This window comes from Protobothrops mucrosquamatus, unplaced genomic scaffold (assembly GCF_001527695.2).
Source record: "Protobothrops mucrosquamatus isolate PMUCROS unplaced genomic scaffold, P.Mucros_1.0 scaffold2486, whole genome shotgun sequence".
NCBI lineage: Eukaryota > Metazoa > Chordata > Lepidosauria > Squamata > Viperidae > Protobothrops > Protobothrops mucrosquamatus.
The window spans coordinates 127,292-142,389 of NW_015388554.1; the positions used below are offsets into that span (position 1 = coordinate 127,292).

General features: G+C 44.7%; 1 protein-coding gene across 1 annotated transcript in view; it reads right to left on the minus strand.

Moving 5' to 3' along the window:
- Positions 1-6,721: 6,721 nt before the first annotated feature.
- Positions 6,722-15,098, minus strand: part of C2CD5 (C2 calcium dependent domain containing 5) — an 86,094-nt gene continuing 77,717 nt past the window's right edge. The window contains exons 24-27 of the mRNA XM_029285913.1: positions 14,902-15,003; positions 13,755-13,945; positions 9,903-10,049; positions 6,722-8,113 (exon numbers count right to left, since the gene is read on the minus strand). Coding sequence (XP_029141746.1) covers positions 8,000-8,113; positions 9,903-10,049; positions 13,755-13,945; positions 14,902-15,003 — 554 coding nt within the window. The 3' untranslated portion in view covers positions 6,722-7,999. The remainder of the gene's footprint in view (positions 8,114-9,902; positions 10,050-13,754; positions 13,946-14,901; positions 15,004-15,098) is intronic.

Sequence of the window (15,098 nt, forward strand, 5' to 3'; positions counted from 1 at the left end):
GACTCCACTCCAGCTCTTGAAAAAAAAATGAAACCTTGAAAGCTGTGAAACTAGGAAACAATTTTTGTCCCCCCAAATGAGGCACAAGGCTTGGCTAAAGTACAGGTTCATTGGTGCACTCCCAGAGTTTCCAGATAAACACGTGAGCCTCCCCACCACTACCACCAAATTTGAGTTTTTGTGACTTTTTCTGTTTGGTGGCCCACTTATGCATATAGTGGGGAAGGGAACTGGGACAACAGCTCTGAAGTAAGAGGAGAACTCTAGGCTTTTGGCAGTCATTCAAAATGAATTTCATGAAGTCTCTTAACTTCTAGTACTTGCTCCTAAATGAGCTGTTTAATCACACACAGGGTGATCCTATTATCATAAGTCATTATCTTCCATTTTGCCTAACCCCTCTCCCCAACCCCCTCCAGTACAGCTACTGGAAAATGCCGTTCACTTCCTTTTTTAATAAAACGGGTCATATGCACGTGTCACATGCACGGGTCCTATGCACAGAAACCTTTGATCTACAGTGCAAAGCCTGCTACTTTCCCCTATCCCAAGATTCCTGTACATTTCTGCTCGTGTCTTCCTTGGGCATAATCCAGCCATGGATTTTGTATCTTTGAAAATCAAATGTATGCAAAGATTCAGCAGTTACAGAAGAGAATATGTGTAGCTTGGGGATGAACTGCGGGGTCCTTGGTGCTCTCTGAGCGTGGTGGTTTTCTTACAGACATTTCATTACCCAAGTAGGTGATATCGGCGCAGATTCATTGCAGATCAGATTCAGCAGCCTCGAGATAATTTAGTTAAGGGCTCGAAGTCCACCTAGCTCATCACCCTGTGACCTATCACGTCTGGGAAGTTGCTATGATGTCAAGGTTAATAGACTCTTCCAGCTCCGTTTCCAACCACACACAAAGTTAGAACAGTAAATTTATTGACCAGAATTTTGCAAGCAAAGGTCAAAGACCTAGGAACCTTATCTTTACATATATTGTGATTCCTCGCCAGCCAGTGGATCCGGCAACTGAGTCTGAGGAATCAGATGAGGAGGAGGGGCCTGGAGTGACATCAGAGTCAGAGGAAGGCTCTGAGAAGCTCCAAGACTTACAGTCGGATGAGGAGCCTGGTCCCTCTACTCCTGCTCAGGCTGAGACACAGCTGTGCTGGGAGCCTGAGTTGGACAGTGATGAAGAACAGCTGGGACAAATCCCGGTTGCACGAATGCACAGGCAAGAGAAGCAAGTAAGACAGAGGAAAGCAATGGGGCGGCTCCAAAGGCAAAGGAGAAGGCATTAGGAAGCCACGCCTTGTCTGAATTGTAAAAGGGAAGGTGTGGGAGGTGCTGGTTGCCGTTTGTGCTGAGGATCAAGTTTCTGTGGACTGAGTTTGCCTTGGACATTGACTCAGGTCTGTAAGAATGAAATGAGTTGTTTTTTTCTTGCGGTTCCTGCCTGTTTCTTGGAAGAGGGGTTTCTCCTTGTGAGCATAACAAGGACTCACGTAGGCTGGGACAGAACAACATATTACATAACCCACACAAGCTCCCCTCCCACCAGCAGTTCATCTCCCAATGACCCTGACCTGATATAACCTCCCAAGACCATCACAAGATTCTCACTGATGACTCACACCTGACCCATCAAAAGACCCTCACTTGACACACCCACATCTAAAGCGCTTATAAATAGAAGAGCACTGACATCCCTTAAACTCCGCTGAAGATGTTACCTAGCCTGGTAACGAAATGTTCAAAAACCAACTCCCAAGCTTGAAGAATCAACCTTCACCCTCACATATGTTACTTTCAAGGTTTGAACTTTGAGTCTCTTTTCTCTCTTCTTGAGTCTGTGGGATCCTTGGTGCGGTCTGAGCTTGGTGGTTTTCTTGCAGACATCAGTACCGATGATGGTACCTAATTTTGTAATGAAACATCTGCAAGAAAACCACCAAGCTTGGAGGCCATCAAGAATCCCACAGTTCAACCGAGCTACAAATATCCTCTTTTCTATCAGAATCTCTTTCCGCTATTGTTTTCTACCAACTGGTATTTAAGGCTTCTAAAACACTAGTTATTATAACTAGTAGTCATTGGCAACCTCATTTTTGAGGAATCGTTCCAATCCTCTTTCACAAATATCCAGGTATTAAAGACAGTTAGGTACATATTTTATGGGCTAAATGATTTCCTTGATTTTTTAAAATACATTTTTAAAAGATCTACTGTATGTTACACCCGGCTTGATGGTTTATTTTATACAGGTAATCTTCGACTTACAACCACAATTGAGCCCAAAATTTCTGTCGTTAAGTGAGACATTTGTGTGAGTTTTGACCCACTTTACAACTTTTCTTGCCACAGTTGTTAAGTGAATCACTGCAGCTGATAAGTTAGTAACCTGGTGGTGAAGTGAATCTGGTTTCCCCATTGACTTTGCTTGTCAGAAGGTTGCAAAAACGAATCACATGAACCTGGGACGTAAGTCCCATTTTTCAGTGCTGTTGTAACTACGAATGGTCACTAAACAAACTGTTGTAAGTCGAGGGCTACCTGTATTCTACTAATTTGCAGAAGTTATGATTTACAGGGGCTGCACAAGTACAAACCTGAGCGTGATTTGACCCAACCAAACATTTCTCTCTCTTCTTCCGATGGTTATAAAAACATCAAATGTGACAGCTTAAATTAGAATTGTGCAGAACATTATGACGGAAATGTTTTGTCCCCAAACGTCCAATTCTGACTTCCCCCGAAGTATCACAAACTCTTCTCCTGATTTTATGGGAAATGATTTGACCTTGAAATGGGAATAAGGCATTTGGGAGAATGTTTCAGCTTTGAAATGGCTTCATTATTTCTACTTTAGGTGCAGATATGAAAGGCTACAGGAAAAAGGTAGGTTGATGCAGGTGCGGTGGCTTTATTTATTGTATATATAAAATTAAGTAATCGTGGCTAAATCAGTACATGGTTTAGCTTAGTACATTATTTGAACCTGGCCAGGTTGAGGCAGAGAGAGTTCAGCAAAGGTCAAACAAATTCTCAGAGCTTATTCTTCCATCCAGATTACTGTGGCATTAATACTGTGTGTGTCCCGACAGTTAGCAACTGGTGGTTAATTTTGCTCATAAAAATGTCCGTGCCATAAAAACGCCAATAATTAAGCTCTGTGCCTAAGGAGCAGCTCTTACATGACCCGCTGAAAAGTTGGTAAGCTTCAGGAAATATTTGTAACAGTGACAAGTCATGATGACTTAACTAGATTGATTGCTTTTGGTTTGGGATTGGGGCAGGATGGGGCCAGGGAGGGATGGGGATCAGCCCATCCTTGCGGAAGAAATCCAATTTCTTGTTAACTTGAGTACAGGTTGCCTAGCAAACGCTAACTTTTCTCCAGTTTCTCATCACTTTAGACCAGGGGTAGTCAACCTTGGCTCTTTTATGACTTGTGGACTTCAACTCCCAGAAGTCCACGAGTCATAAAAGAGTCAAGGTTGACTACCCCTGCTTTAGACAATGTGCATAGCAATGCCCTGTAATTACATGTTTTCGAAACAAACTGCAGTCAAGCAAGACAAGTCAAATTGAAGCATGAGCCTGCTAGTTCGTGATTTTCCAGCCTCAAAGCAGTGTTAAGAGGGATGTTTCCAGCATACAGCTCTGAAATACTTATAATAAAGAACTACAGTTCTGCTAGCCAGAAGTGGACCGAGTTTGTTTTTTCTCTGTTGCTCCCTTTTAAGCATCTTTGTATCAGTAGCTCTTCCACAGTCCCAGCGCTTGTGTGAAAATATTGGTATAGTTAATTTTAAAAAGCTCTGTTTAAATCAGCAGAGGAGCTGTGGCATCAGCAAATCCTTAATTTCCTTGGACAGCTGCCATAGTCTTAACCCACGTTGAATATTTTACTACTTCTGCTTCAACTGACTATGCTAAAGCTTTTGATTGTGTGGATCACAACAAATTGTGGCAAGTTCTTAAAGAGATGGGAGTACCAGACCATCTTATTTGTCTCTTGAGAAACCTATATGTGGGTCAAGAAGCAACAGTGAGAACTGGACACGGAACCACTGATTGGTTCAAAATTGGGAAAGGAGTCTGGCAAGGCTGTATACTGCCGCCCTGCCTATTTAACTTATATGCAGAACACATCATGAGAAAGGCAGGGCTAGATGAATCAAAAGTTGGAATTAAGATTGCCAGGAGAAATGTCAACAACCTAAGATATGCAGATGATACCACTCTAATAGCAGAAAGTGAAGAGGAACTAAAGAGCCTCTTGATGCGGGTAAAGAAGGAGAGTGCAAAAGTTGGCTTGAAACTCAACATTAAGAAAACCAAGATCATGGCATCCGGCCCTCTCAATTCCTGGCAAATAGATGGGGAAGAAATGGAGATAGTGACAGATTTTATTTTCCTGGGCTCCAAGATCACCTCAGATGGGGAGTGCAGCCAAGAAATTAAAAGACGCTTGCTCCTGGGGAGGAAAGCTATGGCAAATCTAGACAGCATACTAAAAAGCAGAGACATCACCCTGCCAACAAAAGTACGTATAGTCAAGGCCATGGTTTTCCCAGTTGCAATGCATGGCTGTGAAAGTTGGACCATAAGAAAGGCTGAGCGCAAAAGAATTTAGATCTTTAAACTATGGTGCTGGAGAAGACTCCTGCGATCCCCTGGACTGCAAGGCGATCAAACCGCTCAGTCCTGGAGGAGATCAACCCTGACTGCTGTTTAGAAGGCCAGATCCTGAAGTTGAAACTCAAGTACTTTGGCCACCTAATGAGAAGGAAGGACTCACTGGAGAAGGGCCTAATGCTGGGAAAGATTGAGGGCAAGAGAAGAAGGGGACGACAGAGAATGAGGTGGCTGGATAGAGTCACTGAAGCAGTAGGCGTGAGCTTAAATGGACTCCAGAAGATGGTAGAGGACAGGAAGGCCTGGAGGAACGTTGTCCATGGGGTCATGATGGGTCGGACACAACTTCGCAATTAACAACAACAAACATTTCACAAGATCCTACCTCTGAATACAAACCTCACATGATCGCATGAGGTCTTGAAGAGGGCAGTAGGATTTTGTGGAATTAAGGCAAGTTTGAGAGACCTTATTTGTGTTTGGGGAGGCTGTCCAAGAGATTGAATAAGATACCTACAATTGTCCTAGAAATCTGAAGAGCCAACAAAAGACCTTTAAGGGGGGAAAAAAGGACCCACTCTAGTACCCAGCAAGCCAAACAATCTGGAGAGCAGGTACCTACGTGAACAATTCAAGCAGAATGGGTACCCACAATCATTTGTCACAAGATGTCTGTGTAACACGGTGGGGAGAGAAAGGAAGAATCAAGGTACAAGACCAATCACGAACAAGGGGACATATTCAATTTTGCAGCTACCAAGATTGCTGGACGAGAAGGCACAAAAACAGCCAGGGAAGTGATTGAAGCCTGGGAAACAGGCCCCTAATCAGTCAACAGGAGTGCTGATTTATCACCAGCCTATCAGGTCCTTAGAAGGCGAGGTTTGGGCAGCACAAGCAAATGACAGCTAACAACCTAAATCAACATCTAAAAAGCCACTTACAACAGGCACTATAAATACTACACACAGAACAGCACACACTCTGCTAGAAAGAAGTTTCCTGAGGATGGGCTCCAGCACGGATCCGAAAACTTGGAAGACAAAACCTCTGGTCCTGGTGACCAACCCAGATTGGGCCCTAAATACACAGACTGTCATAATAGATATTAATACTACTACACGTGCCAACTGTCCCAATATTGGAGTTCATAAAGAGCTCCCTTGGTGAATGTTAGGCTTCCTGCCTTACTGGAGAAAGTTTCAGGATTTTTCAACACAAAACAAGAGACACATATATCTCCATCGCCTGGCTATGCTGAGGTGGACAGGAGTTAAGAGTTTGCTATTTTCTCAATGTTAGATGTATTAGAATAATGTAAGAAAATACAATGAAGTTGGTGCAAGAAAGGAGACCATGTTCGCAATGTTAGATGTGTAAGAATAATGAAAGAAAGCACAATAATATTGGTGTAAGAAATCAGATTATTTTCTTGATGTTAGGTATATTACAGTGGTTCTCAACCTTTTTAATGCCGCGACCCCAACCGGTCGTAAGTCGAGGACTAAACCGGTCGTAAGTCAAGGACTAAACCGGTCGTAAGTCGAGGACTAAACCGGTCGTAAGTCGAGGACTACCCAACCGGTCGTAAGTCGAGGACTTTCCCTGCCCGGGAGTGCCGTGCATGAGTGGTTCCGCCCCCTGCGCCAGCTGAGGCGTAGCTGGCAAGTGGCAGAGACGGAGCAAGCCGACCACCAGCTGGCCCAGCCCAAGGGAGGTAAGGCACCCGCCGGAAAAGGGGGAAAAAAATGGCACACAGCCTTGCTTGGCGACCCCCGTGAAATGGTCGATCGACCCCTAATGGGGTCCCGACCCACAGGTTGAGAACCACTGGTATATTAGAATAATGTTAATTAAAAGGACGACAGTACAAGAAAGCAGGAACCACAATTTCCCCAAGCACCATGTACGAGGCGAGTTAAAAATATATATCCTGTATTTCTTCACTTCCTAAATTATCACATTAAAAAGTTCTTGAAAAAATTGGGGCCGGGATTCCAGGTCAGAAAGAAAATCAAACCTAACCTCACCAAAATGCCATTATGTGATTTTTTCCCCCCACAATACCTGTCCACAGCACGAAAGCAGACATTTATATAAAGAAGCTTTATTATGTACATAGGAATGTGATGTTCACACTCTCCTTACAAAGAAATCTCTGAATTGGACAAATAATCTAGAAGTTTCTGCAATTTAACCCAATAAATTCTCACGTATTTACATTCAAGTTTACATATGTACTTCAAGTTCCATATTGGAAGCCGCCAGAACATTTCAGCTTGACTCTTCTTAACTCAAGAATATGTTTGGTGAGGGAGGATGAACATCTGGAGAAGATCTGATGGATATTCTGTCAACAGAATATCAGTTGAAACTGAACCAAGGAAACCATTTTTAAGTGGCTTCTTTCTCTGTTGGGTGACTGTTGTTCTATCGCCACTCAAAACATCTATGGCTGGATGAAAATTTCTCCCCTATTTTTCAAAGTGCCTCTTTAGGGATGGAATCACTGTCAGACATTTCTTAAGATTTTTTTTTCTTTTTTTCATTTTCTTTTTTCATCCATCCAGGGTTATCTGAAACTCTAATTTTATTTACCACAAGCCCTGTCTTGAGTACCAAAGCCGAGTGCTGCTTAGCGAAGGGTGGTGGCGTTTGGTGGCCTCTGTGGTTTCTCCATTTCGGTAGCATTTACAACCCGACGAGGTCAGAAATCCTGATCTTCTCTTCCAACGCAGCTGGGGTTTCAGCGCCTTGAGAAATATTGTTCCCGTGTCCCGCAGTTCCAAAGACAGGCTATAGCAATCATTTGTGCGTTGGCTAGTTCATCATAATCAATACTGCAATCTATTTTACAATAGAAAAATAGTTCATAGCTCGCTCATGTGAAAACAAAGGAACAAACACGCCACAAAATCCAGTTTAGGATGCTTATTCGTCTCGCTTATTCCAACAGGTAAGTTCTCTGGTGCATGGTGCGCATCTGGCAATGGTAACGCCAGTTCTTCCTTTATGGAAAATGTAGATTTAGCTTTCCCAGTTATTCCAGTTTCAATATAAATATTCCCCTCCCCCCCCCCGCCTTATCAAAGAATTAGCATCTGGGAGTGCTTCTAAGGTTGCATCGTAAAATGCAGGGCAATATCCTGAGGAACCTGAAGAACAATAGATGGTCCGTTTCTTTCTTCTGCCCAGATGTTCTTTCATCTGCCCAGAGAGCTATGAGGTGAATCTTATGAAATGGGGAAAGATGTTTTAAGCTGGTTCAAAATGGAGCAGTCCTTCATATACGGAGCGTTAAGAAACAAAACCTGGTCACCGGAGCCTTTGGAAATATGGCCACACGAATGAAGACATCTCCGTTCTTCATGTTGTTTCTTTTGTGGAACCCACAGCAGAAAACTGGGCAGGCACCCCATCTATTTCAGATTCACGAATAAAAATGACTGCATCTCCACTGACATTTATTAGACACTGGGCCTGCAGCAACAAAGAAGGGAAATTCCATTATTATGTCTGATGGACTTTAAAACTGGCCATTTCTGATCACTTACACAGGCTTGTAAAACGTGGTGTGGTTTCAGCAGCTTCACAACTTCTAGGTATACATAGAACTGGGGGAAAATATAGACGATAGCAATAGCCTTACATGGGATTCTGCAGATAATAAGAGCAGCTATCAGGATAAACAGATTTTGGGGTAGCGTTGTGTACTTTCCTGTCTCTATAATTTTAATTATTTTTCAACCATTTATAAGTTGCCTCCATCAACTAAGGGGCTTTTTGCTGGCTGATGTCCAGAATTCATGGCCAGCCTGGTTGGGATTGGCTATGCTTGCAAAGTCTCAAAGGGGTACATCAATGTTCCTCAACTTGGCAACTTTAAGATGGATGGACTTCAACTCCCAGCATTCCCGCGACAGCATAACTGGTCGGGGAATTCTGGAAGTTGAATTCCACACATCTTAAAGTTGCCATGGTCGAGAAACACTGGGGTAAACAGTGAGTGCCCTGCAATCAACAGATTTCCAGGTCTGCTTTAAGGAGTTGGATCACAAATGATGGAACTTATATCACATTTGACCCAAATTAAGAATAGGTCTGTAGGTGGAAAGAAAGAATTATTTTTGGGGTCTCTTTGCTTTTATCTATTCAAAATCACATAACTTTTAGAGCTGCAAGAATTATTTAAACTGTTAATTATAATTTGTTCATACCTAATCCAGGTGGAATGCAAGTGCTAGTTTTGGGGTAAAGAACAGCTCTGGCATGCCTAAGATGACATGCCAGCCCACCGAAGAATGGATTAATCCATAATTTTAATTTAAAAGCTATGTGCCTATAGGTTGGGATTATCTAATGCTTTGGATTTAATTCCAAAAATGTTTTTGGAGTATGAAGGAGCATGAGCCTAGCACTGAACATTACCTCTTAAAGCGGCTACATCCTTTCCCAAGATCATGTAGAACTTATGGACAGCAGCCATACAATCCTAGAAAAAGATACTGCTGTTTTAAGTGTAGCAAATGGCTATGTCCATGAGGCTACATGCTATGAAGCACCTTTTGCAAATTATTTCTGAAGCACTGGACACTGTTTTGCAAACTCATCGGTGCAAAGGTCTCTTCTTTTTGGTTCTGAAAATTCCAGAAATAAGTTATGAATGGTTTAATTTGGCCATCATCTTCTCTGTCAACGCTGCTAACATCAGATGTTTTTGCTTTGACAACAGATGGAGATGCAACCATTTTCTTCTTATGTTTTACTTTTAGAGTTAGAGTTAGATCAGGGGTAGTCAACCTTGGCTCTTTTATGACTCGTGGACTTCAATTCCCAGAATTCCTGAGCCAGCCCTGAGTTAGATGATGCTGGGGGGAGGAATGTGCATGAGACTTTAGCTAGACATAACAATACTGGACCTAGCGTGAGAAACAAGGTTATTGAAATAAGAGATGATAAGAATTGGCCGGGGCTTGAGAACTGGAGGGAAAGCCTGCATTTCAAACTAATTGGAGAATGTGATTTATGACTGTTAATTAGAGGAGGGAATTGTGCTTTGATACTATGTGCTCAGGGGAGGGGTATCCAGTTTTTGGCTTCGACTGTATTAGTGCCGATGCCATGCTTCTCAAATAAAGATTCTTTAAGGTAAACAATGCCTCGAAGTTCTTTGAAGAGTTTCATCTGTCGGAACCACGACATGAAGCCAAAAACTTAAAAGAACCTCCAGATGGACATCAGGAGGATGTAGTAAGGGTAGCATATTTACCTGGTTTTTGTTTGGGTTCTCCATAAACACACATTGCTTCATGATGTAGGAGACCACAGCATTTCCCCCAAGGGCTGCCACGTGAGCTCGGACCATCGCAAAAACCTCAGCCACAAATGCATGCAGGAACCCACTCACTCCACCTTCCTATAAAAGAAACACAGACAAGTTGTTTGAATACAGAATAACAGAATTGGCAGGGACCTTAGATCAGGGCTTTTCAACCTTTTCACCTATTGTGCCATTTTTATGGCAATATCCGAGTACCACCAGTCACCTAGCAAGGTGTCAAAAACTTGATACCAAAAAAAAGGGAAAAAAGTGATAAAGTATAGGTAGTCCTCGACTTACAACAGTTCGCTTAGTGACTGTTCAAAGTTACAATGGCACTGAAAAAAGTGCCCCCCAAGCCACAGCCGAGCAAGACACCTGCCTGCCCACCCGGCGGCGCTCTTCCTCCTGTCCGAGGTTTTCATTGTTGTGAGCATTTCTGTTGAGGATTGGCAGCGGGGGTGGGGTGGGGGGTGTTTGGCTTTTATTCCCCCCCCCCCCGTCTCCTGTGTGGATGCAGCAGATTTTGGTCACTTCACATGACCCTGGGACACTGTGACCGTCATAAATATGAATCAGTTGCCAAGCATCTGAATGTAAATCACAAGATCCTGGAGATGCTGCAACATTCCAGCTGATCGGCGCTTCTTCTGGGCTCAGGATCAGCGCCGAGCTACAGCTGGAGCCTGGTGCTGATCCTGGCCCTTCCGCTGAGCCCTGACAGTCCTGAAAAAGCGCCGATCAGCTGGAAAGCGGCACAGATCCTGGCGCTTCCGCTGAGCCCTGACAGCCCTGCAGCTCCAGCCATCTCTCGCTCAGGCTTGTGCGGTGCTGCCACCGGTTCAGCTCATTCCCCTCCCCCGCTACCACTTTTCTAGGATGGTCGCGTACCACCTGCCAGGTGCCAATGTACCACAGGTGGTACCCGTACCACTGGTTGAAAAGCCCTGCCTTAGAGGTCTTCTAGTCCAACCCCCTGCTCAGGCAGGAGATCCTTTACCATTTCAGACAAATGGCTGTCCAATCTCTTCTTCAAAGCCTCCAGTGATGGAGCAGCCACAGCTTCTGAAGACAAGTCGTTCCACTGATTAATTGTTCTCACTGTGAGGCAACTTCTCCTTAGTTCCAGGTTGGACCTCTCTTTAACAATCTTCCACCTGTTAATTCTCGTTCTGCCCTCAGGTTCTTTGGAGAATAGGCCGAGCGCCCTGTGTGTGACAGCTCCTCAAATACAGGTAGTCCTTGACTTACGACCATAACTGAGCCCAAAATTTCTATTGTTAAGCGAGACAGTTGTTAAGTGAGCTTTCCCCCATTTTTATGACCTGTCTCGTCACTGCTGTTAAGTGAATCACTGCAATTGATTTAAGTTAGTAACCCTGGTGTTCGGGGAATCTGGCTCCCCCCCCTTGACTTCGCTTGTCAGAAGCTGGCAAAAGGGGATCACATGACCCCACGACACTGCAACCGTCACAAATAGAAACAACCAGTTGCCAAGCATCTGAATTTTGATCACATGATCTGGGGATGCTGCAAAGGTCAGAACTGTGAAAAAGGCTCGTAAGTCACTTTTTTTCAGTGCCATCCGTTGTAACTTTGAGCAGTCACTAAATGAACTGTTGTAAGTTGAGGACTATCTGTATTGGAAGACTGCGGTCATGTCACTCTTAGTCCTGCTATTCATTAGACTACTAGACATACCCGGTTCCCGCAATTGTTCATTGTATGCTTTAGCCTCCAGCCCTCCCCCAGTCATCTTTGTTGCTCTTATCTGCATTCTTTCTAGACCAGTGATGGCGAATCTTTTAGAGACCGAGTGCCCAAATCGCAACCCAAAACCCACTTATTTATCTCCGGGTGCCAGGTGGGCGTGGCCCACTGGGCGGGCGTGGCTGTGGTCATGGCAGACTAGGTGTGGCCAAGGTAGGCGTGGTCACCTCGATGTTGCTCATGGGGAGGGACACCTGTGGGGGCCAGGCAGGGTTGGGGGAGATCCAGGGGATCTCTGGCAGGTGGGGCGGTGGGCAGGAGGCTCATCCTGCGGGGTGAGGCGAGGCAAGGCGAAGTAGGGTGGGGGTGCCATTTTCGCAGAGCAAGGCGAGGTAGGGGCCGGGGTGGCTGCTGGCTGACATCATCGGCCCTCCGCACACAGAGGCCAGCGAGTGTATGGGGGCCGACAGTGTCTGTCAGCAGCCACAGCCCCACTCTGGGGTTCCACAGCCTGCCGCCAGCAGTTCAGAGAAGCCGCCTCTGAGCTGGACGGCTGGCCAACAGCTGAGGAGGCGAAGCAGTGGGTCGTGCCCAGAAAAAGGAGAGCATGTGAGGCCAGGAGGGATGGGACGGGGGGGGAGGCAAACCAGCCATGCTGGGATGTATCCGGGCACGTAGGACCTCGGCGAGTTAGCGGGCAGCTGGTTGAAGAGGGGCAGTTGCCATGGTGCGCGTGCCCACAGAGAGGGCTCTGTGTGCCGCCTCTGGCACGCGTGCCATAGGTTCACCACCACTGTTCTAGACTCTCAACTGAAGGGAAAAATAAGTGGTGTAAACACGTAGGACTTTGAAATTGTTCTAATTAATTGAGAGCTGTGTCCACTGTCTCAAAAGAAATAGCCTTCTCATACTGAACTCATAAAAAATGGTTGGGATATTTACACTTCAGCTTCCCCAGTGAGAAAAGCCTGATTTATTATCAAGATAAACAGGTTAAAATCACAATAAAGAGATGGATCTAGCACTTTTTAAAAAAAAAAAAAATACCCCACTGTTTATTTTGTACCTTTTATAGGAAAGACAGATATGTGTATAGCTCTGCTACAGAATTTGAAAGCCAATCCCAAGAGATGGACTAAAATGTGATGGAATGTGAAACATGCAGAACAATTTAGGGTCAGCCTGAAGGTAAAAAAGATTGCCCAGAGAACAATAAATATGAAAAAGTACTCAGGGAGGTGGAGCCCCACAACAGCAAGCAAGCTACAGGCTCTGCTACCATTGAAAACCATAGCCATAGGAGAATGGGTGGCAGAGTCTGGGGGTGGAGTCAAGAGAGTCATCAGCCTAGAGTCACTATGTAGCCACAAATTGACCAGGTCCAACCCCTCTTGAATTCCATTGACCTTTAGCTCCAAAATAGTGGTAACCATTAATTGATTTCTATGCATTAGCATGTATAATAATAAATCAATTTAACTGGAACTTCACATGTGGTCCTGGTCTTTTGCACCTGACAACAACTGATCTTAAATGGTGGGTTCTTTGGTGTTCTCCGAGTTTGTGGTTTTCTTGCAGGTTAATAATGAAGGGCAATTAAATGTCTGCAAGAAAACCACCAAGCTGAGAGAGCACCAAGGATGCCACAGTTCAACCCAGACCTTCAAATATTTTCTTTTATTGGTCTTAAATTGAATCTGGTCCTGATAGTTCATGTTCTCTCCTAGTTGAGAGCCTTCAGATCTTTAGATGATCTTCCTGCCAACCTGCGGGAAGAACTTCTTTTCCATCAGTGTTACTTTGCTAATGTAGATAATGTCTATAAGGATATCGTGTCAAGAGAGGGACAAGAAACTGGAACTTGACTAGCATTCAATTTATATAGTTCTCCAGAGGAGAACCAGCCGATGAGATCTACAACAACCCGTTCTACTGGAGCAAGTGGGGTAGGGTAGTCCCACTGGGGTGAAACGGCTCCTCAGATACTCTGGAGCCATGCCACATTTCAGGCCTTAAGTCCATGCCATACTTCAAACCTAAACTCAATCCTGCCTGCCATTCCACACGGGAGAAATACACTTGTCAGCTCACCTCTCGCAAAGAAGTGGTTTCTCGAATGAAGAACATGTTGATGATTCCAAGGTATTTCGTTATTTTTGCCCCGGGGATGAAAGAAAGCGGCGTCATCTTCACAACGGGCACAGTGGAGTTCATTCCTGTGGGTCCCAGGTGGTTACGGCACAGTCCTTCGGTCAGCGGACTTGGCTTGTCAAGGGAGATGGCTACACAGAGCAAAGGGAGAGAGGGAGAGAAGCTCAACTGAAACTCCGGGCAAACCGGACAGAGGCAGTGCCAACACAGCGACCCCTTTCCACATGGGTGTGAGAGAGCTGGGTGACCACATTCAGCTGCCTGTGATGCTCAGCCAAAGTAAAGCAAATCATCATGCAGCACATGCAAGTGAGAGGCCAGAAGCTTGGTCGGGGTTTATTTTTGGGAGGAAAGGATCATTCCTGCAAAAGGAAACACGGAGGCCAGCAGCTGCACAGACAGATGATTTGGTTATAAAGTGGATCTACAGAAAAGTGTGCGGGGGGCGGAGGAGGAGGGGAGAGGGAGAGGAGAGGGTGGAAGGGTTCGAAAAGGGAGTCAAAATTTGATGAACATTTTCTGCAAGAAGGAACGACAAGAGTCTACAGGAAAGAGTGTGAAAGTTGACGTGTTTCTCCGTTCCACTTTTTTTTATTTTTTGCTGTTTTTGCAAATTTGGTCTAAGCTCTTCCGGCTTTCATCTAAAACTGTCATCTTAAGCAAGTAAAGCAAAACCCAGGGACGGACTTCAATAAGAATTAAAAAACAACAACTCACCATGGATTAATCCAGTAATTACAGCCATGCAGGTCACACAGGGAATCCTTGCATGTTATGAGTAATTTCACCGAGGTATACATACATATTCTGCCATGCAGATTATGCATATCTTTGGGATGGGTTGGGTGGGATACAATTCACAAGCCTATTGGCCACCTGTACATATACTGGCAATTATCTGGGGAGCCGCGTGCTCCAAAATTAACCGGGTTTTTTTTGGGAGACAGACCTCGTGCGTCTGCAGCTTTCACACTCGGGACACTGATTTTTGCAACGCCACTACTGAATACGAAGCTCTGCCCTTTGCCACTGAGAGATCAGAATCTAGGCTCCCAATGATCAGAATGGGGTAGAAAGGGCTGCCTACTTGTCTTAATTGATCCACGCCTTATGGTTTGAGCTTTCAGTTTAATGAATTCTATCCAGCTGTTGCATCTGTCTGCAAAGGAACTGTAATCAACTGAAGTGGCTGGAAACACAGACAGAGAAACAAAAAGGGAAAAAAAAGGAAAAATATGGATGATGCCCCTTTTGCCCATTGAAGTGTTCCTTCCTTCTGATGAG